This window comes from Cyprinus carpio, chromosome B6, assembly GCF_018340385.1.
Source record: "Cyprinus carpio isolate SPL01 chromosome B6, ASM1834038v1, whole genome shotgun sequence".
Lineage (NCBI taxonomy): Eukaryota > Metazoa > Chordata > Actinopteri > Cypriniformes > Cyprinidae > Cyprinus > Cyprinus carpio.
Genome location: NC_056602.1, coordinates 26,627,499 through 26,652,961, shown reverse-complemented (window position 1 = coordinate 26,652,961; position 25,463 = coordinate 26,627,499). Strand labels below are relative to the sequence as shown.

Here is a 25,463-nt window from a genome sequence, read left to right as displayed (position 1 = left end):
TTAAATCACACAAATCAATACTGGCTGCTTCCTTTCAAACTGAAGAAGCCTAAAAAATATAGAATCTGTTATTTTGTTTGTTAGCAGTTGGATTGGGTGATACATTTGATGGGATAAAGGAAAGAGTGTTATATTACATTGTGGAAAAGTGCAGGTGAGAAGAGAAAATAGCTTTTGAAAATCTATCTCTGTACACAGCCTTTGGATATATTCAGCTACATGTTACATCCAGACAAATCTAGCTTTCTTTCTTTCTTTCTTGCTTTCTTCCTTCCTACAAAAGCTAAAAAAAAATAAGATATATTTTTTTCTATCTTTTGATAGCTTTAGTATTTTTATCTTATTTTATTTTACCAGTTTAACAAAGCAAAATTAAAATCTGGAATCTGTTTAAATACCCTTGGTTGTGAATCACTGTTATACAGGAATCACAGGTCTCACATTCCCATTTTATTGGTTTGGGATACATAGCATGTGTTATTCCATTACATTTCTTTAGAAACAGGGATGCTCATCCAGTAACTCTCAGGAGATTGTGCTCATATCTTAAATCGAGCAATAAATAAAAAGTGTTTGAGATATTCCCATAAGTTACATAACCAACCATATAAACCCCACTTCTCAGTAATAAACCTTTTCTCTGCTGGCTCCATTTCTGAATGAAATCCAGAGTTCAGACCTTCTGTGTTGATGTACTGTAAACTCATTTCAGATCTGGACACTGTCTGGAGTGTCACATCAAAGCTACAGGTTTTGAGTTTTGCGTGATGTAGTCTTATTTTAGCTCTGTGGAGGACAAAAGATGTTTAGCTTTAATTCCAACGTGCCAGAAAGTTTTGCACAAGTTTGGATACATAAATGGAGAAGATATTTGCTGGTTTAGGCTTGTTTGAACCATGGCTACTATCATTATCTAAAACTAAAACAATAAAAAACATTCCCGTTCACTGAAAATAAAATTAGGGGGAAAAAATACATTGAAAATGATTTTATTTCAGCTAGCTGCAAAGTTGCACAATAATTTAATTAAAGTACAATTTTAATAATGCTCTTTTTCATTGAACAAACTATTTTTTATTTTTTTTTAATGAATTATCAACCATAAACTGTGGCCCAAAACTGCAATGTCAATGTCACTACAATGTCACTGCATTAGATAATAAAATATCAAAAGTGGCATTTGTTTTAAAGAAAGATTGCAAAGTACACATTTCATACAAAACATGATAATAAGAACAATAGATATTTGGATCAAAAATAAAGACAAAATGTATCGGGACACTTTGCAGTTGCCAAAAGTTAAAATAGAAACCTTAAGAGAGGATGCAAGATGATATAAACTTTAAATAGATTCATGAAGATTTTTCAGACAAAACCATTAAAATAAGAACCACTCATTAATGACAAAACTTCTGAAATGTGCTTGTAATTTACTTCAAAACAATATGTTTGGTTACATAATTATAACGTTATGCTCGACTGTGGTCTATTCTGCATAAATTTCCCCTCAAACTCTTTGTCCAATTCCCAGAGGTCCATTAGAAATTCACAAACAGACAAAAACTCCCCGCAAACCTTACGTAATGTAGTTGGATGCTCTTCCTGTGCAGCTCCATCATGGGAATAAAATCCAGCCCAATTCAGTGGGATTATTGTGCAGTTTATGGAGCAAGGGGATTACAGTTTTGGCTGCCACTGCTGAGGATATTTGACCATATTACACTGCATCTTATGCATCTCATGAATACATAACAGAGTCAAACGTATTTTACATAAACACTCACTGTCATTCTGGGCTTTGACAAACAACTGTGATGGAAAGTCATAGAGCAAGGCTGATTTAATGCAGTGGCTTTTTTTTTTTTTTTTTTTTGCTTTCTGTAATATGTATTCAATATTTAGTGTTTATTTGATCTGTTTCCATTAGATATTGTTTGTAAATTGCCTTTTTGCCTTTAAATACGTCAAATGTTATAAAATCAAACAACTGTATCAAAAAGTTATAAAACAATTTAAAAACATTTTAAAATATCAAAACTTTACAAAGCATTACAAGGAGCATTATTAAACCATTAAAAACTAAACATTATATAAAAAGTTATAAAATATTATGAAGTGTATATTAAAAAGAATCTACAAAAATCATTATTAAAACATAAAAAGTAAAAAATATAAAAATATTACAGAGCATTATTTCTTTGCAGTTGTCTCTTACAAAACCTTAAATTTAAATTCAGTTTATAATATTGACTCCAAAACACATTGTAAATCTTACAAATATCAATACATTTTCTAAAGTAAGCAGCTGTTGTACAGATATAGAAGCATATATATCTTTAAAGTGGTTTTATAGGTGCTTTTGCTAAATAGTAGTATGAATCTGATGCACTTTCTCTGATACTCTTACAAAAATCTGAATCTCTGACCTCCACTGCTCCCACTTTTGTCAATAAAAATGTCTTATGTTGGGGACCAAGAAGTGCGAAAGAGGTCACATTAGTGACATTTATGTAATGGACCTGTCAAAATGCCCTAGAAAGTGGAAAGCAGCAATCTAACGCCCTAATTATAACTCCAAAAGCAGAACTGCTCATAGTGCATGGAACAAAAATATAATCATATTAAATGTCCTGAATAAAATTATTTTTGATGCATTTTTATTTAAAACAGCCAGAAACTGAAATGCAGTGACGTAAATATGAGTGCAAAGGTGAATGCCCTCAAGTTCACACAGGTGTCCTAGTGCAAAAAAATAACCATGGGTTTGACATTTGACATCCAAGAAGTGTCCAAATACTTAATTATAAACAGTATATCTGCTGATGTACAGCAGAAACCATGAAACCAGGCATGTTCTGTCCTTCTTTAAAATCAATGCTATTTCATATGCAATTAAATTCATACATTACAAACAAGTGTCCAAATACTTTTTGAGGCCTCTGTAGAAAATGAAGATGTTGAGATTGATTTTCAATAAATTCTCAAATAGATAGTATATAAATCTGATAGATATAAATATAATTGAACATCAGATCATCTTCATGTAGGGTTATTATTTTTTTCTTATATTTATAAATTATTTTATTTTATTTTTTATAATATATTTTTTCCCTTTAGTTTAACTTGATATACTAACATAAAATAATAATAGAAAAATGTATATTTGATATATAATTATACATTTGAATAAAAACTCTATAGACATAAACAAAAGCACAGAACATTATTAAAACTTTACCTAAAATTAAAAAGTTAATAGAAAAATTAAAACTAATATAAAATATTGCTAAAAACTACAACAGTATCTCACTGATACTAAAATAACACTGTCTCCACCACATTTAAAAATAAGTCTGCACTCTATTTCAGATGCATAAACATTTCCCACATACTTTTCACTTTTTCCAGAAAACAATAACTCTACTTGCATGCAGGAACAGAGCATCTGTTTAAAATGTTTGCATGCAATGAATACCAGAGAGCCAGAAGAACAGCATGGAGACAGTGATATATAAAGCAATAGGGAGCAATGCACTGAGACGCCATGATTAACACATAACACAGACAAATGTTTATTCGAGTGACATCAAGAATGTGGCGTGTAATATGTGGAGCGATGATAGGTGTATTTGTCCCTCTCCGAAGCGTTTGTAGTAATGCGTGTGTGTTTACTGCTGACGCCAGTACACGCAGAGGCCAGTGACTAATATTGACTCTCCGTTTTGCCAGAAAGAATGATGAAATGTCACATGTGAGAGAAGAAGAGGGTGAAAGGAAAAATGAACGTTCCGTCATCATCTACTCACCCTCAAACCCAAACCCAACCCCAACCATCATTCTTCTGTGGAACACAAACAGAGATGTTTTGAAGAAACTACACACAGCTTGTGACCACAGCTGTCAAATTTTGGTCCTAATAATGAACGAAACGCAGCAAAAGACCTTAAAAGTAGTCTGACTTGTGTGCCTTTTTCCTAGTCTTCAGAAGCCATATGATATAACTTTGTGAGATGAACAGATGGACAGAAAGTTTTCAAAATCAGTTCACTTGGCTGCCATCTTTCAGCAGCTATTTTTCATTCAAGTACAGCTCCTGTCGACTTGATCAGGAAAATCAGAACTTACAACATGTCAAGATTCTGTTTCAATAACAAATTTTAAATCAGCAAGAATTTTTTTGTTTTGACAACTATGGTATCACACATTTTGCTTTTTTAGTTCAAATTGTGCTTTAAAAAAAAGTTTTGGTAAAAATATAAATAATAATAATATATGTTTGTGTGTGTGTTTTATATTTTTTATATTTTATATATTTTCTATTTTTATTTCTTAATTAGCCTTTATTTGTCTTATTTACCGTTTGGGGTCAGTAAGATGTTTGAATGTTTCTGAACATCTCAAGGCTTAATTTCTTTGATTAAAAAATACAATAAAAACATTATTATTATTATTATTATTATTATTATGAAGTATTATTATAATTCAAAATAACTTTTTTCTATTTGAATGCTTAATATACTTTTTTCAGGATTACTATTAAAATTGTTTTAAAAAAATAAACAGCACTTATTTGAAATTTAAACCTTTTTAACATTATAAATGACTTTACTGTCATTTTTGATCATTTTAATGCACCCTTGCTGAATAAAAGTATTAGACTGTAGTGTATATTTTGACAGTAGTGTATAGGTATATTCAAAACAAGCTAAATTTACAAAATATGCAACGCTGCATAAAATATTAAGTCTTCTTTTCAACATTGCTATTCAAATCAAGTGAAAAAAAAGATACATTCTCTAAAAACAAGTCCTAAAATCTTATGCAGTTTTGGTTATTAAGTAAAATTATTTTTTTCATATTTTAACTGACCAATTTTGGAAATAAGTTGTATGGACCACTTTTCTGATTCTAATGTGGTTATATGGACTGTGTGACCATTCTCCGTTTGTCTTCCAAAAGGCTTTGGAATTACATCTTGAGAGTAAATGATGACTGTTCCTTGAAGAACAGAGAGACAAGCAGATAGAGACACCAGACGAGAGACTAAATGATCAAAAGAACGAGGAGGCGATGAAAATGGCATCTCTTGGGATGCCCAGTCTGAGTATTAGGCATCAGGATTGTCTGGACCCTCCCAAAAGCATTTTAAAAATAGACCTGTGTGGAGACGGCAAACGAAAGAGACAGAACCGGGAATGGGTGGAGAGGCGCTGGAGAGAATCGAGGTCAAACCACAGAAAGAAAATTAATTATGAATCCGTCCACATTAGTGTGGAGGATTATTGAGAACAAACACACAGGAAGGGAGTGGACTGAAGGAGAGCAAGAGAACGACAGTCACGTAGAGCACCAAAGGTAGCTTTTTAAAATAAATACAAAAATATATATTAATAAAGAAGAAGTGTGTCATTTTTGTGCAGAACTGCAAAAACTAATGACTATTTTCGAACAGGTTTCCAGAACACTCACCCCTCATCTGCCATTGGTCGGTCAAAACAGATAGAATGTAAAAACACCTTATGTTGGGGTGGTTACGTTTTCTCAAACACGTACCCCTTTGCCCTCTTTGACCCCCCCCCCCCTTTTTTTCTTTTTTTTTTTGCTTGCAAAAGGAAAACACTTTTTTTCATCACCATCTGTTTCTGTATCTAAAATGGATCTCTTGTTACAAAAAAAAAAAAAAAAAAAATTAGACCTAATTAATCTCATCTGAGCACAAGTGGCTGCCTTCTGTTTGCTGAAAAAAAGTGAAAAATCTATGATAAGCAATATGGGATTCTCACCTCTGTAGATAGCTAAAATTAAGTCATTTTCCTTAAGAAGCTCTAGCTTAAGAGTAAAAAAGAAATTATGTATAAAAAGAAAAATAAGAGGTTGATAAAGGAGCATTGCTTCGCAAGTGAGACAAGCAGGTACTGTACATGGCTATTTTACTTTTATTATAATATAATATAATATTATAATTTATTATAATATAATAAATTAGGAACATTAAGATCATTTTTGGTTTCGTTTAAGGCTCTGAATTTTTTACTGAATATGTTTTAGGGAGAGAAAATTCATCTGTAAAATAATTCCAGAAGGCCGATGAAAAAGTGGACAGTCACTGTTGTGCTCTTAGATGAAGGCCAGACCTCCTATTTCAAGAGGTCATGAGGTGAATATGATGCGGAGCATGCAGCTCATCTCCTGGAAACACATACAGTACACTGAAGTGATGAATTTTTGGTGTCTCAAGTCTGCCTATAGGAGCAGGAAAGCAGTGTGATTCTATGCGTGTGTGCTGAGCACTATCAGAGCTGATCTTCACTGTCGGGCTTAAAGGCTGTCTATCTTCATTACGTAAAAGAGAAGTGCCTTCCGTCCATCGATCCCGTAAGGGGTGTGCTTCTATATTTTGGTGATGATAATTGACGAAACGCAGCAAAAAGACCTTAAAAAGTAGTCTGACTTGTGTGCCTTTTTCCTAGTCTTCAGAAGCCATATGATATAACTTTGTGAGATGAACAGATGGACAGAAAGTTTTCAAAATCAGTTCACTTGGCTGCCATCTTTCAGTAGCTATTTTTCATTCAAGTATAGCTCTTGTCCACTTTGATCAGGAAAATCAGAACTTACAACATGTCAAGATTCTGTTTCAATAACAAATTTTAAATCAGCAAGAATTTTTTTGTTTTGACAACTATGGTATCACACATTTTGCTTTTTTAGTTCAAATTGTGCTTTAAAAAAAAGTTTGGTAAAAATATAAATAATAATAATATATGTTTGTGTGTGTGTTTTATATTTTTATATTTATATATTTTCTATTTTTATTTCTTAATTAGCCTTTATTTGTCTTATTTACCGTTTGGGGTCAGTAAGATGTTTGAATGTTTCTGAACATCTCAAGGCTTAATTTCTTTGATTAAAAAATACAATAAAAACATTATTATTATTATTATTATTATAAATTCAAAATAACTTTTTTCTATTTGAATGCTTAATATACATCGATTCACAGAGCCATGCCGTTATCACAAATGAAGGAAACCTTCATAATATGAGTCATACATGCTCATATAATGTCAATCTTCAAAGCCATCACAAGCAACACACACACATTGCTTAATTCAGGCTGTTAGTACTCGAAACAATGAAATATATGTACGCAAAACATTCTCAACATTATTTTAATACAGCACTGTATGTTCCATCCAGCAGACAAAATCCAGCACTCAATAAATAGTATTATTAATAAAAATGAATTCACTTCCACAGTAACACTGCCCCATTTTCTTCCCTTTAGTCTGAACTACAGTGGAATGTGTTTGGCATCAGACGCCCAGTTTAGTGACTTTCTGGATGGGATGGGACCTGCTCAGTTTGTGGGCAGACAGACACTAGCTACAACTTCATTGGGTGAGTGCACTTATACATCACGTGTTAGTGTTGTACAAGTGAACAGGCTATAATTTGTCCTTTTCTTTTATGCACAGAAAGGTTAGTCATTTAAAATACACATTTTGTATTTTATTCTGTTAAATGATAAAGAAAATTATGAACAATACATTTGTTACAGTATTTATTAATAAAAATACAACTATTCATTTATTGGTAATGTTAGCTCAGGTCCATTAAATATTGACAGATACAACATTTGACTTCAATAATTTATTAGTAAATATATTATTAATAGTTGTTCATTATTAGTTCATGTTAACTAATTTAGTTTTCTAATGTTAACAAAGGGAAACGTATTACCAACATATTAAAATAACTAAGATCAACACAATGCTATTAAAACAGGAAGAAATAATTTCACTCACCCACGTGTCACTTGACGCTCGTTAACGTGGGTATTAATGTCTGCAGGAGATGTTGAGATCGGTCTGATGGAGAGGAACGGACAGCTGGAGGTGGAGATCATTCAAGCTCGAGGACTCATCATGAAGCCTGGATCTAAGGGCCCTCCAGGTGAGCCAGAGGACAAATCTGACTGCAAATGTTTATAGATTGGTTCTCAAATACACAAGTTTCTCACAAGATTATTCCATTCTTCTTATCTGAGCATTCATTAGTCAAAAGCGAGCATGTGTGTTTTGAAAAAGAGAGAAAATTGAAAAGAGATGTCTAAATCCGTGGCTCTTCAAAGTGGCTTTCAATATCTTGTGGATTTCAAGGATGCTGTTTGAATTATTGTATTTTTTTGTTTTGTTTCCTTCTTCCCTTTCAGCGGCCTACATTAAAGTCTATCTTTTGGAAAGTGGCATCTGCATTGCCAAAAAGAAGACAAAGTCTGTCCGGAAATCCTTAGATCCCCTTTACAATCAAGTCCTTGTTTTTTCAGAGAGCCCGCAGGGGAAGGTTGTGCAGGTAAACTCGATTTTTACCTTTTATGAAGAAAATGAGGGTTACTTGTGCAAAACTCCACCAGAGGATGCATCACAGGGATTCCTCAGTGCTTAAATATTAAGCGTTAGGTGTTGTTTAGCAAGTATGAGCGATAGAAATAGTGTTGCTTGCCTTATAAATCTGAATCGAATCAGCAAACTAATCCTAGAATACTTGAATTTCTTAATGCATTTAACATTAAGGTGTCAAGCACTTCAGATGCATCTGTCTGCTTGGTTATTTAAATGACAAAGAAAATAGGCTCTAATTTACGACAAAGTTTACCCACGTCTTTTTCAATTTGGTGTAATTTCTCTGTAGGTGACGTGATGTCAGTGAATGATTATTTCTTATGCATTGCCTCCATCATTTAGTTCCACTGCAGAGAGAACTGGCGGAGAAACAGCAATGCAGTGAACGCTTTATTTTTAGCAGCGCTGAAGGAATAGAGGGAAACATTTCATATCTCTCCAAATTAGACATTTTTTCTAAGGACCACATTTATGAAAGCCTGTCACAACAAACATTAAAGGTTAGAACAGACTGCAGGATGTTCAGGATCATCGGGTGGCGGGAAAAACATCATTTGCATGTGTTTATTCACTGATGTACGGCATCCTCCTTTCAAACATCCGTCATTATTATGTAATGAATCTCAGGGAACTTTCAGATTGATCTAGGCTAAGTTATTCTCCAAAATTTTCACACATTCATTATCATATTTGGAAATTCTAATTATTCAGTTTGTGCTGTAAGATGGATGAATCACACAAAATCTGTTAAGAATGTACACGTCATATTGCGTCGAGAGAGAGAGAGAGAGAAATTTGTAATAATAAAAATGTAATGTTTTATTTAAAGCACATTTCCCCCCAATTCTAATAATTGTAATACAAAAACACTGAATTTCTATTACTTTAATAAAAAAAAAAAATATGATGTACTATTTTAATTGTAAACGAATTATGCACCTTGAATGAATTTGTTGTGCTGGATTTGAAGCTTTTTCAAAAATCTTCATGGAAAAAAGCTACTAAAAATGCCCCCTTAATGCTCCTAAAATGAGATTTATTTTCTTTCTGCAAAATATAATTTATTTACATTTTGGAGTGATTTGGACATGAGATTCGCCCAGACTAATGAAACTAAAAAATAAAAAAAAAAAAAAAAAAAAAAAAAAAAAATATATATATATATATATATATATATATATATATATATATATATATATATATATATATATATTGAATTACGGTAAATTAAATATTGAGAATTATGAATTTATGAATTATGAGGATAACAACAGCATTATGAATTATGGTGAATTTAAAATTTTGAATCAGGAATTTATTAATTACAAGGATTATATGTGACCCTGGACCACAAAACCAGTCATAAGTAGCACGGCTATATTTGTAGCAATAGCCAAAAATAGATTGTATGGGTCAAAATCATCCATTTTTCTTTTATGCCAAAAATCATTAGGGTATTAAGTAAAGATCATGTTCCATGAAGATATTTTGTAAATTTTCTACCTTAAATGTATTAAAACTTAATTTTTGCTTAGTAATATGCAATGCTAAGAATCCATTTAAAGGCAATTTTCTCAATATTTCTATTTTTTTTTTTGCACCCTTAGATTCCAGATATTCAAATAGTTGTATTTCGGCCAAATATTGTCCTGTCCTAACAAATAGCCCTACACATCAATGGAAAGCTTATTTATTCAGCTTTCATATGATGTATAAATCTCATTTTCAAGAAATTGACCTTTATGACTGGTTTTGTGGTCCAGGGTCACATATGCATTTCAAATTAAATTATTCTCCCAGATGAATGGAATTAACAAAAAACATCATGAAGAATTATGGTAAATTCAAAACTGACAATTCTGAATTTATGTGATATTTTATCCAGATTAATAGAACTAGAAGAAAAATCATAATGAACTATGATAAATTTAAAATTGACAATTTTGAATGTATGAATTAGAAGGATTATACACAATTAAAATCTGTTTAACTACCTATTTATGAATTTATGAATTAGAAGGATATTATATATATATATATATATATATATATATATATATATATATATATATATATATATATATATATATATATATACATATAACATTCTGAGATTCACCCAGAATAATATATATATATATACATATAACATTCTATGGAATTAACTGAAATAATAAAGGGTTATAAAAATTTAAAATGTTAAATTAATAAATAATAAAAATTGAGAATTCTGAATATATATATATATAATATATATATATATATTATATATATATATATCTATATTATATATATATATAACAAAGGGATTATAATAATTTACATGGAATTTAAAAATGTAAAAATGAGAATTCTGGAAATATATATCAAAATACAGGGTTATATACACATTTAAAATGGAAAATATTATAATCAAAATACTTTGCATTGTTCCTTATGATAACATAATACTTCCATTTCTCATGATGATTTATTGGTTTGGGCCGCATCCTATTGGAGGAGCTGGATTTGACAAACATGGTGATTGGCTGGTACAAGCTTTTTCCCACCTCCTCTATGGTGGACCCCACGATGGCACCGCTGATCCGCCACTGCTCACAACTCTCTCTGGAGAGCACCGTGGGGCCGTGCTGCGAACGCTCATAAGACTACCAACTCCACTAGATTTATTTTTCTCTGGAAGGGCTCTCACAGCCCCCCAATCCTAAGAGTGCTGGTTGTGCATGACTGCGGCACCGGAACCCTCTGGAATGTTCTAGAATTTCTTCCGAACAAATGACCTTTCTGGAATATTCCAGAATTGACCACAGAGGGAATGCTCTTTTTCAGCCTCTGAAAAAAAAAAAAAAAAAGACTTTGGGAAAGGCAAAGAATGCAGACCAGATGTCTGGGCTTTATTTTAGCTTTCAACACATTAGCTTGTGATGGTCTGTATGAGGAAACATCCTCCATTTAGAACTAAACGCAGGTAAACGTTTGTGCAACGGATGGGTTCGTGCAATATGACACACAATAGAGAGTAGAATGTATCGGTAATAAAAGTGCGGGTTTGCATTCATCTTGTGTAATTAACAATACAGGAATAGATATATGTCTTAAAAATATGTGTAGTTTGGAAAAAGTCGATGTTTGTAGTTCATGATTTCGTTTGCACACGGATCTTTTTCTGTTTGTGTCTCTTCCGTTTCGTCGTTCTCATTACTGAACAGTGCCAATGCTGCCAGCGAGTGGCTTTATTTGTGGCTAGTGTCTATATTCGGTGACTACAGGCTTTATGAATCAATAATCTAAGCAGACACATATTTTAAAAGACTATCTTTTCCCAAATGGTGACATGTCATTGTACGTTTTCCCCCACTAACAGTATATGGAAAAATTTAAATAGATGCAAGATGCTGAAGTAACATAGTAATTATGAAATAAATTTAAGTAGATGATATACTTACAGTTGTAATTATGGTATACTTATGAGGTTTTTAATGGCTGAAACCAATATCTAAAGAGAAGAGTGATATAAACAGACATGATATATACATATATAAAAAAAAATTATGATAACATGTACATAAAATTAATGAATTTAAATTTAAATGAAACGTGCGCAATCCATTATTTTTTAAATGAACAGTAGGCCTAATGAGCACTTCTGTAAATCCAAAAAAAAAAGATCAAATATTGGTCAAATTAATCGCCGAGGCCTATATTTCAGAGTATATTACTTATTAATTTAGTTTTGCACTTTATAATCTTAAATGTCTTTCTCGTAAGCAACCGCTAGTTTGGCGTAAGCCAAAGTTCACTTTCTTCGTTACATTCTGATATTATTTGTGACTTCGGGATGCAGAACCTTTAGTAGCAATGATAAGGTTGTAGCATTAGATAGTAGCATACGCATGAAAGGCATCTTAGTTTGCCACCATCTAATGAGATTTTGCATGGAATCGATTGATACGAGATTATCGAGCGTTTTCGCTGGCAGTCGAGCAAACATGTAGCAGCGGACGATCAAACAAAAATGCTGTTACATTGCACTGAGATGTGCTGTGTGCCGTCCTTAGCGTAGGGGAGTAATAAATACTGATACAAATGTTTTCATACGTCCTGAAATGATGAAAAGCAAAACATTTCTACACGCCAGCACAGAAAGGGAAGAAACAGCATTCTGCATAGCCAAGAATTTTTACGTCCAGCATCAGAATACGACTATTTGTGAAGAAAATACACTATTTACCATACAGTAGACAAAAGGATTTTTTAAAGATTCCTTCCTCTCTGAGAAGCTCAGGAGTGATGATTTCAATTAACGCTGAAAAATGTACCTCAAACACCCTCAACATACTCATGTTGTGAAGGCCATATAAAGCACTGCCACATTCTTTTTGAAGACTTTAATGTTCATTGTCTTAAAAAGCAATAACTAAATACATTTTTTGCTCACTTTATTTGTTACAGGGAGTAAAGCCAGACTGTCTCAGCATTACATTAGAAACTTCTGCATCCATGTAGCAATATAGTAGATCCTTGGTTTTAGACGAAGTGCTGAATGTCTGAGATCCTCAAGAATTTAATGCCATTTCAAAGATGTGTTGATGATTTAGAAAACCCTTTTTGGGTAATATAGTGGTTAGCACTGTATATTAATATAGACAATATATATTAATATACATCAGTTTAATACAGCACCATTGCATTGTTCATAGACTCCAATCGCTGTCTGAAAAACTACATTTTTCCCCCGGTCTGTTTATTGTAAATAGACGCCTTGGATTTAGTGTGTAAAACAATAATAAATCATCAAGGTCTGATTTGGGACGTCAATATTAACATTTCAGTTTTTTAGGCTGTAAGCAACACATTTCTCTTGTTTCTATCAGCATGATGTTATTGTTGATATTTTAAAATCTGGATTGGATATATAATTGCTTTTAAACACCAAATACACTCCAGATGTTATAAAAGAATGTGATTTATAGAGTTTAAAATGAAATATCTCCATCCACAGTAGTTTTTGTAAAGCCTTAACTTGTAAACCAGAGGTCTTAACACAATTCCAGTTTACGATACGGCGGAAAAACGAAGTTGTTATAAAAGAACCAGTTTACGATACGGCGGAAAAACGAGCATGCAAGAATGTCATTCTGCTTTTATTTCTATTCATTTTCTGTTTTTCTCTTTTTTTTTTGTATTTACTATTACTTTAATTTGGTAAATAGTCATGGCCTTTTGTCATCACGTTTTTCACCACACAGTTTTGTAACTAATTAACCATCTACCATATCAACTGTACTTGCTGAAGTTGATAGGGCAAAATAATCAACATATTCCTAAAAATTGGATGCTGTGATATTTTTCTTTGTGGAGATACTTGTTTAAATCCTTATTACTATATGTAAATTTGAATTCGTAAAATAATGTCACTGTTGATTATTAATGCACAAATGAGTGTATTGTTTCTCTGTTGAAAATGGTTATACAGAATAAAATCTCTCACTCTGATTTACAAAACATGCATTTGGTTGATGATTGCCTGATGCTTCATGGGTTTAGGAGAAGAAGATTTATCCTGAGACCATCCGATAATCTTCGACAGCTAACACATAACGTCAAGCATATTGTGCACGTCAGAGAGAATCAGATATTGAGTGTTAGTTAGCCTGTCTGTCTGCTGCACTTAAGTCTTTATCAGGAGACGAAATGGCTTTTTAAGAGTTAGATCAAGGAAAATTAGATCAAGCACTCTTGATTTGGGAATTGAGCTGGATGTTGGTATTTTGGGGATCCGGTTGAGTTTTATTATCTTGTGTGTGTGTGTGTGTGTGTGTGTGTGTGTGTGTGTGTGTGTGTGTGTAGGCACTGCCACTAACATAGGAACAGATGAATAATCTTGTCCCTGTTTGATGTAATTACAAATAATAAAGATCTCTTTTACACATCAGTATGCATCCCAAACACATATATTTTTTATATAATATTATATATTTTTTTGCATTTTTTGTAACAAAATAAATAAATACTAATAATACTAATAATAATGATGACAACAATCTTTGTTAAAATTATATAATAATATAAATTATTGTTTTTATACACACACACACACACACACACACACAGTTAAAATTATATAATAATATAAATTATTGTTTTATACATATATATATACACACACACACACAGTATATACTGTACACACATACTATTTCATTTTACACAAAATAATATTAATACATACTTTTATACATAACATTTGTAGTATTAATAGAATAGAAAATATATTTATAATACCTATAAATATATAATATTTATATACCAAATAATAAATATAGAAAATGTTTATTTTGTAACAAAATATTTCTTATAAATATTACAATGATATAATATTGTTGCTATTGTTAATATCGTTATATTTATATTAATGTTGCTTTGTGTAAAACCTTCTGCTAAATGACTAAATGTAAATCTAACATTAATATTTCAGCCAATAATACATTTTGTCCCCAAAGCAAAGTAAACACAAAAATATGTACAAATATTGGAGCCATATTCAAACTTTTTACCTTCAAACTATCTTATCTACAAATAATTTAAAAAGTGAATTAGGACAATGTTGTATTTTCATTAAAACACAAATGTGATTTTATTTAATCTTTTACTGACAGGAAAAAAAATCTGTATATCTTTAAATATTTATAACAAATCCTTCTGTAAGAAGACTATCATGCTTTCATTTTGAAAGAGGTTATTCAACTGAGCCACAAACACTGAAAAATAAAACAAAGGCAAGTGTTTGAAAGTAGACGCAAATTAACAGAATGTTCAGATAGGAAATAATGATCGCACCAAAGCAAAAAAACAGACCCTATTCTCACAAGCATGAAACATGAGATGATTTCCAAAAGACGTCTAGACATCAATGCTGGTGTGCTAAGCATTCAGAGGATGCCTGCTGTTTGATGCGTGAGGAGACAAACACGAGATCCGAGTGTATTCCCTTGTGTAAACTGTGAGCGAGGAGTCGCCCTTTCACCAGCTCAAATATGAAGCTCCTCAACACTAAAACTAAATCTACTTTCAAAACACGTCATGCACCAGAATGCAGACAGAAGAGCACGTTCATCTCAGAGAGTTCATCAGATTTCTGGAACGTTCTCAAGGTTCTAACATTTCATCCTGCTACATAAAATTATAAATAGAGGGCTAATTTGAAACTAGATACCTAGAATCTAATTTAAAGTCGTTTAACTACACTCAAGTTGAAAGAAGTTGGTTTATAACTACTTACAGTATCTGGTGCAAAAAAAAAAAAAAAAGTTGAGCAGCTTTTGCAATGTGTAAAAAAATAGCAATGCACCATTTTGACGTTACACTGCTACTTGTTGGAAAAAGTAGGTTTTAGTGGAAAAGCTACAGTATTTTCAAAACAATTGAAAAGTTAAGGTAAAAGTAGTTCAATAAAATAAGTTATTTCTTCTTTTACACTGCAACTTAGCAACTTTCTGGAAAATTAAACTAGTAATGTGATTATAATGTCATCATCCTGGCCCTTCCAGAGCATCTCACCCTCAAAGTCCACCATCTTGTGTTTGCGACAGCGCAACAAAATTCCCACAACTTTATCTGAGATTTTGACATAGCGGTCGAACAGGCGGCCGAAGGTGACGTAGATACGACCCTCTTTATCCCGCTGGCCCATATCACGTATGATAAAGCACATCTCCTCCATCTCACGGTAGATGTGTTTCTGGGCCCGATCGGCACGCTGGGCTGTTCTGGATCCCTCTTTGGGCCGTCCGTATCCCGCATCACCCTTGTGGAGTCGACTAGCCATGGCATGTTCATAGTCAAACTCTTCGCTGAAAGGGTTGAGCTTCTGACCTTCAATGTGGTCTTCAGCGAACCGCTGCCACTTGCTCCTCAAGTCGTTCATCGTGGCTATTTTAATCTGAGAGGACAAGATTCAGATGTTATTCAGGACCACATAGTCACATCACATAGTGTATGTTTTAAAGAATTAGATGCAAAAAAAAAGACAGATAAAATAAAATGGATTTGCTTGGTTTGTGGTTGTACAGAAATGTATAAACAAATAAATAAATATTTTAGAATTAATATAAATATGTATATATAAATATAGTTCATAAATAGATTTTAAAGATAAAATTTATTTGTATTATCAATGTTGAAAAGAGCTGTGTAAATAAATAATGAATAATGCAAATAAATGAGTTTTAAAATTAATATGAAATATTTATTTATAAATTAAATGTATCAATAGCTTTTACAGTATTAGATCACATTTTATCAGATTAGCATGCATAATAAGACTAGGAATGTCTATTTGTAATTTAGATTTCTTGTTGACTTTAAAACATCTCTGTTTACGATAATATATTATTCCGATCTGGTTTAAGGTGTAGACAACCTGGCTTGTCACCGGACAGTCACTACTGTCTGTCTGACATGCCTGAGCATTACTGTTAAATATTTCTCAGGATGTCTTCAAGGGGCACTTATTTCACATGGGCGTCATCTGAACCCGTGCAAATGTGTCCTGTGAAACGCAAGCTGGTGAATCAAATACCACGGTGACACAGCTGTGATGGATCTCACTCATCAAGCTGAGGGTGAGCATGCTGCTTTGTGAAGGTCAGATGTAAATGATCCATCACTGTTTTTATTAACATATATTCCATTGCGGCAGAACATGTCTGAGTCTATTATGGAACATTATGCTGCTGTGAAAGTATAGTTGGACTGTTGTATGGTCAAGAATTCATTTTTGATTAAAACCTTGAATGAATAGCCTGTTCATTTTTAGTTAGCTGTGATTCTCATGTTTTCAACCAAGAAACTCATATTCAGCAATTCAAGTCATTTAAAGTCATTCAAAAACATTGAAAGATTCCCTATTAAGACACATTTAATTTTGTGAGTATTTTAAGATAGACAACCGCATTTAAATTAATCTTGCATCCAACCAATCAATAACTGATCACTAGAACCAAGTCCCCGCCCTATTTTTTGTTTTAACTTATCATTATTTATTGATTTATTTATTTTGATTTTGCATTGTACATTTTTACACTACTGTAAAAAAGGGTACTGTATTTTTCAGAATATTACCTTAACATTATAGAATATATTTTAAAAAAATTGTCAATTAAAATGCGCTATAATTAATATTCGCCTTTTAACACAGCACGCAAACATGTCAAAGTTTATTTGTATAGAGCATTGAATGGAACTATAATTTTAGTTTGTTTAAAACTTAGATTTTTGTTTTGTTCTGTTATGAATAAAGCTCAATTTAAATGATTTTTTGTGGGGCACTAAAATACATGTTTATAGATTTTATTTATTTTTACCTGTATTTTACATGATTTCTGAATTTAATACTAGAATATGACTTATACAATATGACTTATCTGTGTGATTTTTTATTCTCTCAGCAATGCAATTTTGATCTGTTGTGTGAACAAAGTGTGAACAGAATTTATACGCAATTTAAACTAAAGCTATAATTTCTAAGCGGGCTGTTCTAATTGTGGGCGGAGTTAGTGAAAATAGCTTTTGCCAATTAGTTTGGCTAATTGCACTCAGTACAAATAGAACATAGCATGCATTGTACAGATAAACATACCTTGTGTCTGTTGACATGTTTCTTCGGTTCACTCTCATTCTGATCGCTGTTGTCGCTCAGAGACGCTTCCTCCCCAAGACCACTGTCCTCGGCATCTGAACCACTGCTTTGGGATCCCATTGTCTTTTCCTCTTTCCGTCCAAGCACTTTAGCCAAAGTCCCTGCTTTCCCACCACAGTAGCGTCTTCTGGTGGGAGATTCGTTACCAAGAAAGTTTTTGGTATCCTCTGATGTATGCTGATTGGTGTTGATCTTCTCCTTGATGATGCTCACTAGGTCTTTCCCGTATTCGTTACACTTTGGTGTGATGGCTTTAGTCACCATTACGGTCTTGATCTGGTCGTCTGCACCTTCTTCGCTGTTCACCGAAACCACGCGAGGCATAACCAAGAGTTTCATCTCACTCTTCTCCTTCTGCTTTTCTTTTGCATCTTCAATGATGGTATCAGGCATCCATCCACTCGGGATCGCGTCTTGCTTGTCGGTGTGTTTGTTTGCCCAGCTTTGCCAGCTTTTGGCGAGGCTGTTCACTGTCGAAGCCACCTTGATCTTTCTGACGGCTCTGCTGAAAGGCCGGTTTTGCTGGACAGCAGCAGTACTCATGGTTCTTGTTGTGTTTCCTGGTTGGCAAGGTTCAAATCTCAAGGTTCGTAATCCGTTTGGACGCTGCAGGTGGTGACCAGGGTCTTTTATATGAATGGGTATGAGGTGGGCGGTGTGACATTCCTCTGGATGCACATGGTGTCCACTGTGACCATAAACATGCTAATGGAATTTCCCCAGTGGAATAACAGGTGGCCACGTTATGTCCAACTGTGCAAAAATCACTCCTGACATCACACCTGACTGTGTCTCTTGTTTTAGATGCACCCATGATCTCACCAAACCTTAAAACCGTTCAAGGATGCCTACAGATCCTGATGAAACAGCTACAAATGCATGCTCTTCTCCACTGCCATGGCATATTTTTGTTCAACGTGCCAGAACTCAGTGAGATGATCTATTTTTGCAGACTGGGTGTTGAATTGTGCATGTGCGCGCTTCTGTTGATTGATACACAGGCTTGTTCTTAAAGCGCAAGCCAAGCTATTTTAAACAGGAGTCGTGCTGAGGGAAAACTTAGGATGAGCCTTGGATTTGCACATCGACTCTGTTTCATTTATACTGCTTTGCAGATAAAATGGTGATTAGTATTATTAGAGTATTAATCTGCTAGACATTTTCATAAGGTTAACCATTAAACAGCTAGGCTACTGCAGAGATAATGCGTAAAACAGGGGTTTGTAACAACCCAAAAAAAGGCCTGCGGATTTGTTCTGATTAGGCCATGTACAGCTATGCTAAATTAAAATAATCAAATGCAACTAATAATTTAATGGCTACTGCATCGGTAGGATAGTAAAATATACTTCCAATATTTTTTATGTTGTTGGCTGCATGTTAAATCATTAAAACATTTTCTATGAAGCAGCTGGTGAAATTATACAGATGTCAACATGGAAAGATTACTTGCCATTCCCTCATGATTGTCAAAAACAATGAACAAAACTACACAAGGTATCAAAAAAATGGACAAGCATTAAACCCAGTATACTTTAAATAGGTTAATTTGCAGCTAGAATAAATAATGTTTGTAAAAATCTAAATAAGAGAAAAAGAAATATTTCTCTTATTCAGCTTTGGCCATGTTAATAGCATGTGCATACTGTTAGACTTATATGATGCAAAACAACCACTGACTTCTGAAATGAACTATTAAGGCAAAAACGAGTCCCACAACAGAACTAGTTTGTTCTTGACTGGTGTGCTGCAAAGTTAGTATTTCTGAAACCAATACCAGAGATGATAAACATTTTCCATTATTCATGGTAATATTAATAGATTTCGATGTCTGAAGACACTTTTGTTTACTTTTGTATGATAATTTAAGTACTTTGTTTGGTCGCCAGTTGTCAAAAGGTAATGCAAACCAGTTAAGAACAAGTTTGCACTGTATTATATGTGAAACCTGCTGAACTGATAAAGTCACACACAAAAACGCAACATTTAAATACAGTAATAAAATGCAATTTGAGAGTCATTTACAAACCAAAAGTGACAATTTTCTTATTCAGCGTTATGTCATTATGCATAGTAATATCAATGTCAATATTTAATTTCTAAAGACTTGCTATTTACTTTGCTACTTTGTTGGGTCCCCATATGTAAAAAATGTAATGTAAAAATCTAGGTTGTGACGCAAAACCAGTTGAGACCGAGTTCACATTGCTAACGTGAATCCTGCCCTAGATAACTCCAAGTGATGCTATACCTTAATTGCTCAAGGATTATCAGAAATCTGTGTATGATAAATATAATTCCGCCTCTTAAATGCCTTTGCTTGTTTTTAGCTCCCACACAAGATCCCTGAATCTTTGGGGACAAAAATAAAACAACTGTCATTTTTGGATATTGTTCTCATCTCTTCCTGCTTCCTCTGGCTTTTGGTGACTCACATACGGAGGAGTGTACCGAGGAAAGAAACCGTCACTTATATCACCGATAACACCACCAGCTGGATGCACTTACCGGCTCACAATGCAGCTCAACACACTCACATTAATGCTCATTAAAATCTTCACTGACTGGCCAATGTAGCATCTCCTAATGTATCTGTAAAAGCAAGGCATTCTCAACCTCAGACAATTCACATTTAACTCATTCGGAGACGTAAATGGCTTTCTGTAGGACGAAAATAACAAAGGAGATTTATTGATCTCTCAATTATAGCTCTAATGTTGCAATCGTTAATCTCAAAAATGAAATTATAAGGAAAACAAATCGAGACTTTTGTCTGTCTACTGTTTCGAAAGAGATTTCAACATCACATCTAATCTGTATTCAGATTTTCCAAGTCTCACCATGAACTCAAACGTTTCTAATCTGACTCTTACAAGGCAAAATAATCAATAATTGTGCTGAAATTTCTATATGAAAGTCTTGCCTTCCACTCATCTCATCTGTACCATTGTATATTTACATATTTAAATGTAACATAGCTGAGAACTCTATTAAGGCTCAATTGTCCTAGACGTATAGTACAACTCACACGACACCAAATGATAAAGCTTTTAGCATCGAAAAACACATTACAATAAATGTGCTTTATATTAAAGGCAATGGGCTGATTTTCCAATAATAACCTGAATGCATGTCTAATCTCACTTGGGCATTAGTGCAAAGATTGAACTGCATATAGAATCATTTCTTCTTTCACGCAGTCGTCTCATTAACAGACCATGAGTAATGGGCTAATCAACACTGTGCTGGGCTATGACGTTAGCCCTGCACAGTAGTCAATCGTTTCATTGACAGTGCGACTAGCTTTAGTGCACACAGCAGTAGTGGTTTGACAGCTTGGGTATCATTAGAAACCAGCTTGGATGAGACAATTAGTGTCCTCGCGCTCCGTTTGGTCCTCGTAAACAAGCCAACCCTGCACTTTAGCACACAGCTGTATCGCTAATTGTCTCTGCTTATGCTAACCAGCAAAAACATGCTTGATTTTGTAGTATTTCATTTTAAATGATGTGAAGGAGAGCCTTATGTATTGAAATGTTATTTATGTTCACACATTGTGGTTAGCCCATTCTTACAAAAAAGTACAGTGGTATTACCACATTTATTTATTTTTTTTTCAGTTCATGTCAGGATAAAGTTATGAATGCAGGACTATATTTTCTTGTTTTGGAAACATGATGAATAGACTCTAATAATAATGTGTTACCACCAAGCAATGATATTAGAATGACATAGACCTGCTGAAGTCACTTTGTATTTCTGTCTCTGTTCTATTAACAGACAACCTGACCCACAAAGTACCCTTGAACTATATATATTCACAACAATATTTTTACCTTGCTTTGTCAGTAGCTTTGGTATGGCATGCCTGGATTGCTGTCACCATAATACCTGCAAGAAGTGGCATACTTTATTTGTATGCCATAAACATTCTGTAAAGTACTGTGCCATGATATGGTATATGAATTTTGCAATTTTTAAATACATAATGATATATGCATTAAAAAAAAAAAATGTTATGCCACACAAGTCTCTTAGGTAATTTTTAAAGGCGAAAACTATACTTGAGTTATTACAATTTTAAATAGAATCTAAATATGATATTTAAGATGTATTTTTGTTGGATTCATTTAAAACTTATTTATATTTTTGAGTTTATCAAAAGTTTTTTTTTCTTTCGAAGTACACAAATTTCTTTTTCTTTTGAAGAAGTACACACAAAAATGGTGTAGAAATAGTTTTAGATAAATTAGTGTATTTCACTAAATTTTTATTTTGTTGGGTTACTGTACAGAGTAGACAGTACCATCTGATACTGTAATTATGTAAGGCTAGACGTTTGGAATTGCAGTTATATTCTTAAACCAGAACTTCATTCTGAGAGCACTTAAGCAGTAGATGCCATTTTACCACACTGACCACCTAATTTAGAGTCTGAATGAACAAGCCAGAAATACAAAGCTTACATAAGAGTCACCAGGTACTGCGAAAGGTGTTAAAAGACACCAAGACGTCCCTCCTCTCTCTCCCTCTCTATGTGTGTTGATGAGGACTGGTGTGGTTTGTGAGTCATTTCTGTGACTCAGATCAGATACTCAAACTGTCCTCAGACACTCTCAGCACGCAGCCGGCACCTGCTCAAGACGCACATGCTCTAAAATAAACCCTCCCTCTCCATTTTTCCTTCTCACCTTCCCATCTCACCCCCTCTGGTTTTGAATCTCGAATCCGTTTTTTGTCTATTGCTTTCTTGCATGTCTTTCTCATATCAATAGATGCAATCAGGTCTGAATCGCGAGCGTGTCGTGACCCCCGACCGCATGCAGACTGAAGTCACTGATTGTGCTTTGTTGAATACGTCTGATGAGATTTGACAGATTATGATGCATGCCATTTTTCTTTTTCACATACAGATTTAGCCTTTCGCAACTTTTGCTTCCTGTGTAACACTGAAGAAATTTTCTTGCATAAAATCTGCAGCCTGTCATAGTGTGCTTATCAAAAGCAATTTGTAGGAAAGCAAAAGCGGGAAAATGCTACAAATAATTTGTCTTTTTGATGGACTTATCATGCTATATTTTATATGTTGTCGTTTTCATTTTCCTGATGATTTTGCTATTCATGCTATTCCATTTAAAATCACCAAAATATAAAGTATACTCACCTATTACCCCAGTGTGGTCCAGAAATTACCATGTTAGTACAATGGTAAAATTACTAAATCTAAAAAATATTTGCAATTATGTGTCTTTGTATTGTTATTCTAGCATCATATTTTCCGCTTTCATTTTAATGTTAGTATATATAAAATATAATTCTAAATTTAATATATAAATATATATACATTTTATAAATTAAATGAGTAAATCAACCAAAACATTTTTATTATTATTATTATTTTTTTCTGCATTACGGCATTGAGAATTTCACAATGCAAAAAACATACTTGTCTTAAAACAGGCTTCATTTTCTGAAGGGTACAATTTCTTAATACCTTCTTCTGATTTAACGTTCTTGACAGACGTGAGATTCACCTGCGAGTGAGATCACAGGGTCTGTGTTTGTATGACACACTGTGAGTCTGTCACGTTGCCCCACAGAGGCCTCCGCATAATCTGAATGATTTATCGATTTGCCTGTAATAGCTCCTGCATATATTTACTTTATAACCACTTGGACAGCAGATTGGAAACATGTCGTGAAAGGTGACGGGGACAAATGTTAAATTTAAAAATAGTGTCATGTCTAGTATTACCTCAGAAAACGTACAGACATTACTTGAAAAATACAGCACAGCACGAAATAATTTGAATAAATCATATCATGTTATCCATAACATATGTTTAATTTATCATGTTTAATTATATGTGTGCTCTATTACACTATTTTAAATATCAAACAGTATGTGCCAAGGTTATTAACATTACCAAGAACCCTGTGTTTCAAATAAACACAGCCATTATGCTGATCGATGTAAAAACATACCAAATCTGACCACAGTTAACAAACGTTAGCAAATATATGCAGAAGGCATCTCTGTAATGTACACACAATTCTGACACTGTCATGCGGTTTTCATGCTTTGGACATCAGCGCTATTTAAACTACCATCCATTTATTCACTCTAACATGTCATATGTTCATATATTAACAAATGAACTAGATTTTCCTAGAAATCTGAAGAAATGAACCATGGATATTGGTAAAAAAGAAGAAGAAGAAAAAAAAAAGTTATTCAAATAACAGTGAGATATCCAGCCTTTTCATACTGACATTCCTCTGCATGGCTCATGTATAATTTAACCCTAATGAATCAGTTTGTCAGTAGTGAAGCACTAATAACTTATTGATTTTAGACTGTAGAGACATCACATTTATAACAGTCTGATGGGTCAATAACATCAACTTATAAGAAAAAGTACTATAGTACTACCAGGGGCATGAACAAAAGTATTAAAGAGTTATATTGACACTTGTATTTCCAATATACATTGGCTGAAAAAAGTAGCCTACCATAATTCTACCATGTTATTTATACATGATTATATGGTAATGCCACAGTATTTGAAGTTGATTTACCATGTTTTTATGTAGGATATCAGTGTGTATATACACAAACACATATACAGTACTGTATATATACATCTCTCTCTCTCTCTCTCTCTCTCTATGTATATATATATATATGTATATATATATATACACTTATATATATATATATATACACACACACACACACACACACACACAACACACACACACACACACACACATATATATGTATATATATATATATACACTTAAAAAAAATTCAAATGCATAAAAAACAGACTAACATCAAAGCAGCCATGATACTGTACATTAACCCACACCGAAATAGATCCAAACAGCAGCATATTCTCAGTATCCTCAGCCTCCCCTGAGTTAGAATGTTTACGATCAATCTAGAATAGCTAAAGCTGAGTGCATTTACAGACCCCCTGCGTTAGGAATGATGGGACGGGACAGCTGCATTACCAACCACTGTTTTGGAAAAGTGTTTAGCGTGCCAACATTGCAGAAAGTTTTCCATGTTAATGGCATATGGGACATCAGTGACAAGGTGCCCGGGGTGAATTGTGCTTAAATTCATTTACTAATTGTTACCTGACTAAATTACTGTAAGGTTAAAAAATATTCCCCACTCAATACTAGTTAAGCTCTATTGGCAGCAGAAAATCATTTAGACTCGCTTCTCAGTATGTAAACAAACAAGCAAGATTCATGTTTTTATGAAAAAGGTACTGCACCAGGATACGTTAATAGACACACCATATACAAAAGTGCCACAAAATGCAAACATACAGTATGTAGGCCTA

At 33.3% G+C, this 25,463-nt stretch overlaps 2 protein-coding genes and 1 long non-coding RNA gene across 3 annotated transcripts in view; 2 read left to right on the top strand and 1 right to left on the bottom strand.

Moving 5' to 3' along the window:
* The window catches only part of LOC109066529 (regulating synaptic membrane exocytosis protein 4), a 28,902-nt gene extending 19,452 nt beyond the window's left edge, over nt 1–9,450 (top strand). Inside the window, exons 3-5 of the mRNA XM_042726536.1 lie at nt 7,289–7,401; nt 7,855–7,956; nt 8,216–9,450. Coding sequence (XP_042582470.1) covers nt 7,289–7,401; nt 7,855–7,956; nt 8,216–8,448 — 448 coding nt within the window. The 3' untranslated portion in view covers nt 8,449–9,450. The remainder of the gene's footprint in view (nt 1–7,288; nt 7,402–7,854; nt 7,957–8,215) is intronic.
* A 1,430-nt stretch (nt 9,451–10,880) lies between these two features.
* Nucleotides 10,881–13,910, top strand: LOC122137710. Its single transcript, XR_006155055.1, has 2 exons — nt 10,881–13,483; nt 13,527–13,910. It is a non-coding gene; the product is annotated as an uncharacterized LOC122137710 (long non-coding RNA).
* Nucleotides 13,911–15,187: 1,277 nt separating this feature from the next.
* Nucleotides 15,188–18,733, bottom strand: LOC109066528 (actin-binding Rho-activating protein-like). Its single transcript, XM_019083556.2, has 2 exons — nt 18,046–18,733; nt 15,188–16,347 (listed from the first exon to the last, which is right to left on the bottom strand). Exons 1-2 carry the CDS (start codon nt 18,646–18,648, stop codon nt 15,910–15,912), a joined length of 1,041 nt encoding a protein of 346 aa, XP_018939101.1. The 5' UTR covers nt 18,649–18,733; the 3' UTR covers nt 15,188–15,909.
* Between the last annotated feature and the right edge of the window lie 6,730 nt (nt 18,734–25,463).

What these genes read in the sequence shown, in the direction of transcription:
- LOC109066528 (XM_019083556.2), bottom strand. Translation starts at nt 18,648, where the DNA reads ATGAGTACTGCTGCTGTCCAGCAAAACCGGCCTTTCAGCAGAGCCGTC. An exon ending in AACATGTCAACAGACACAAG is followed by an intron (nt 16,348 to 18,045) that starts GTATGTTTATCT and finishes TTGTCCTCTCAG; the next exon opens with ATTAAAATAGCCACGATGAA.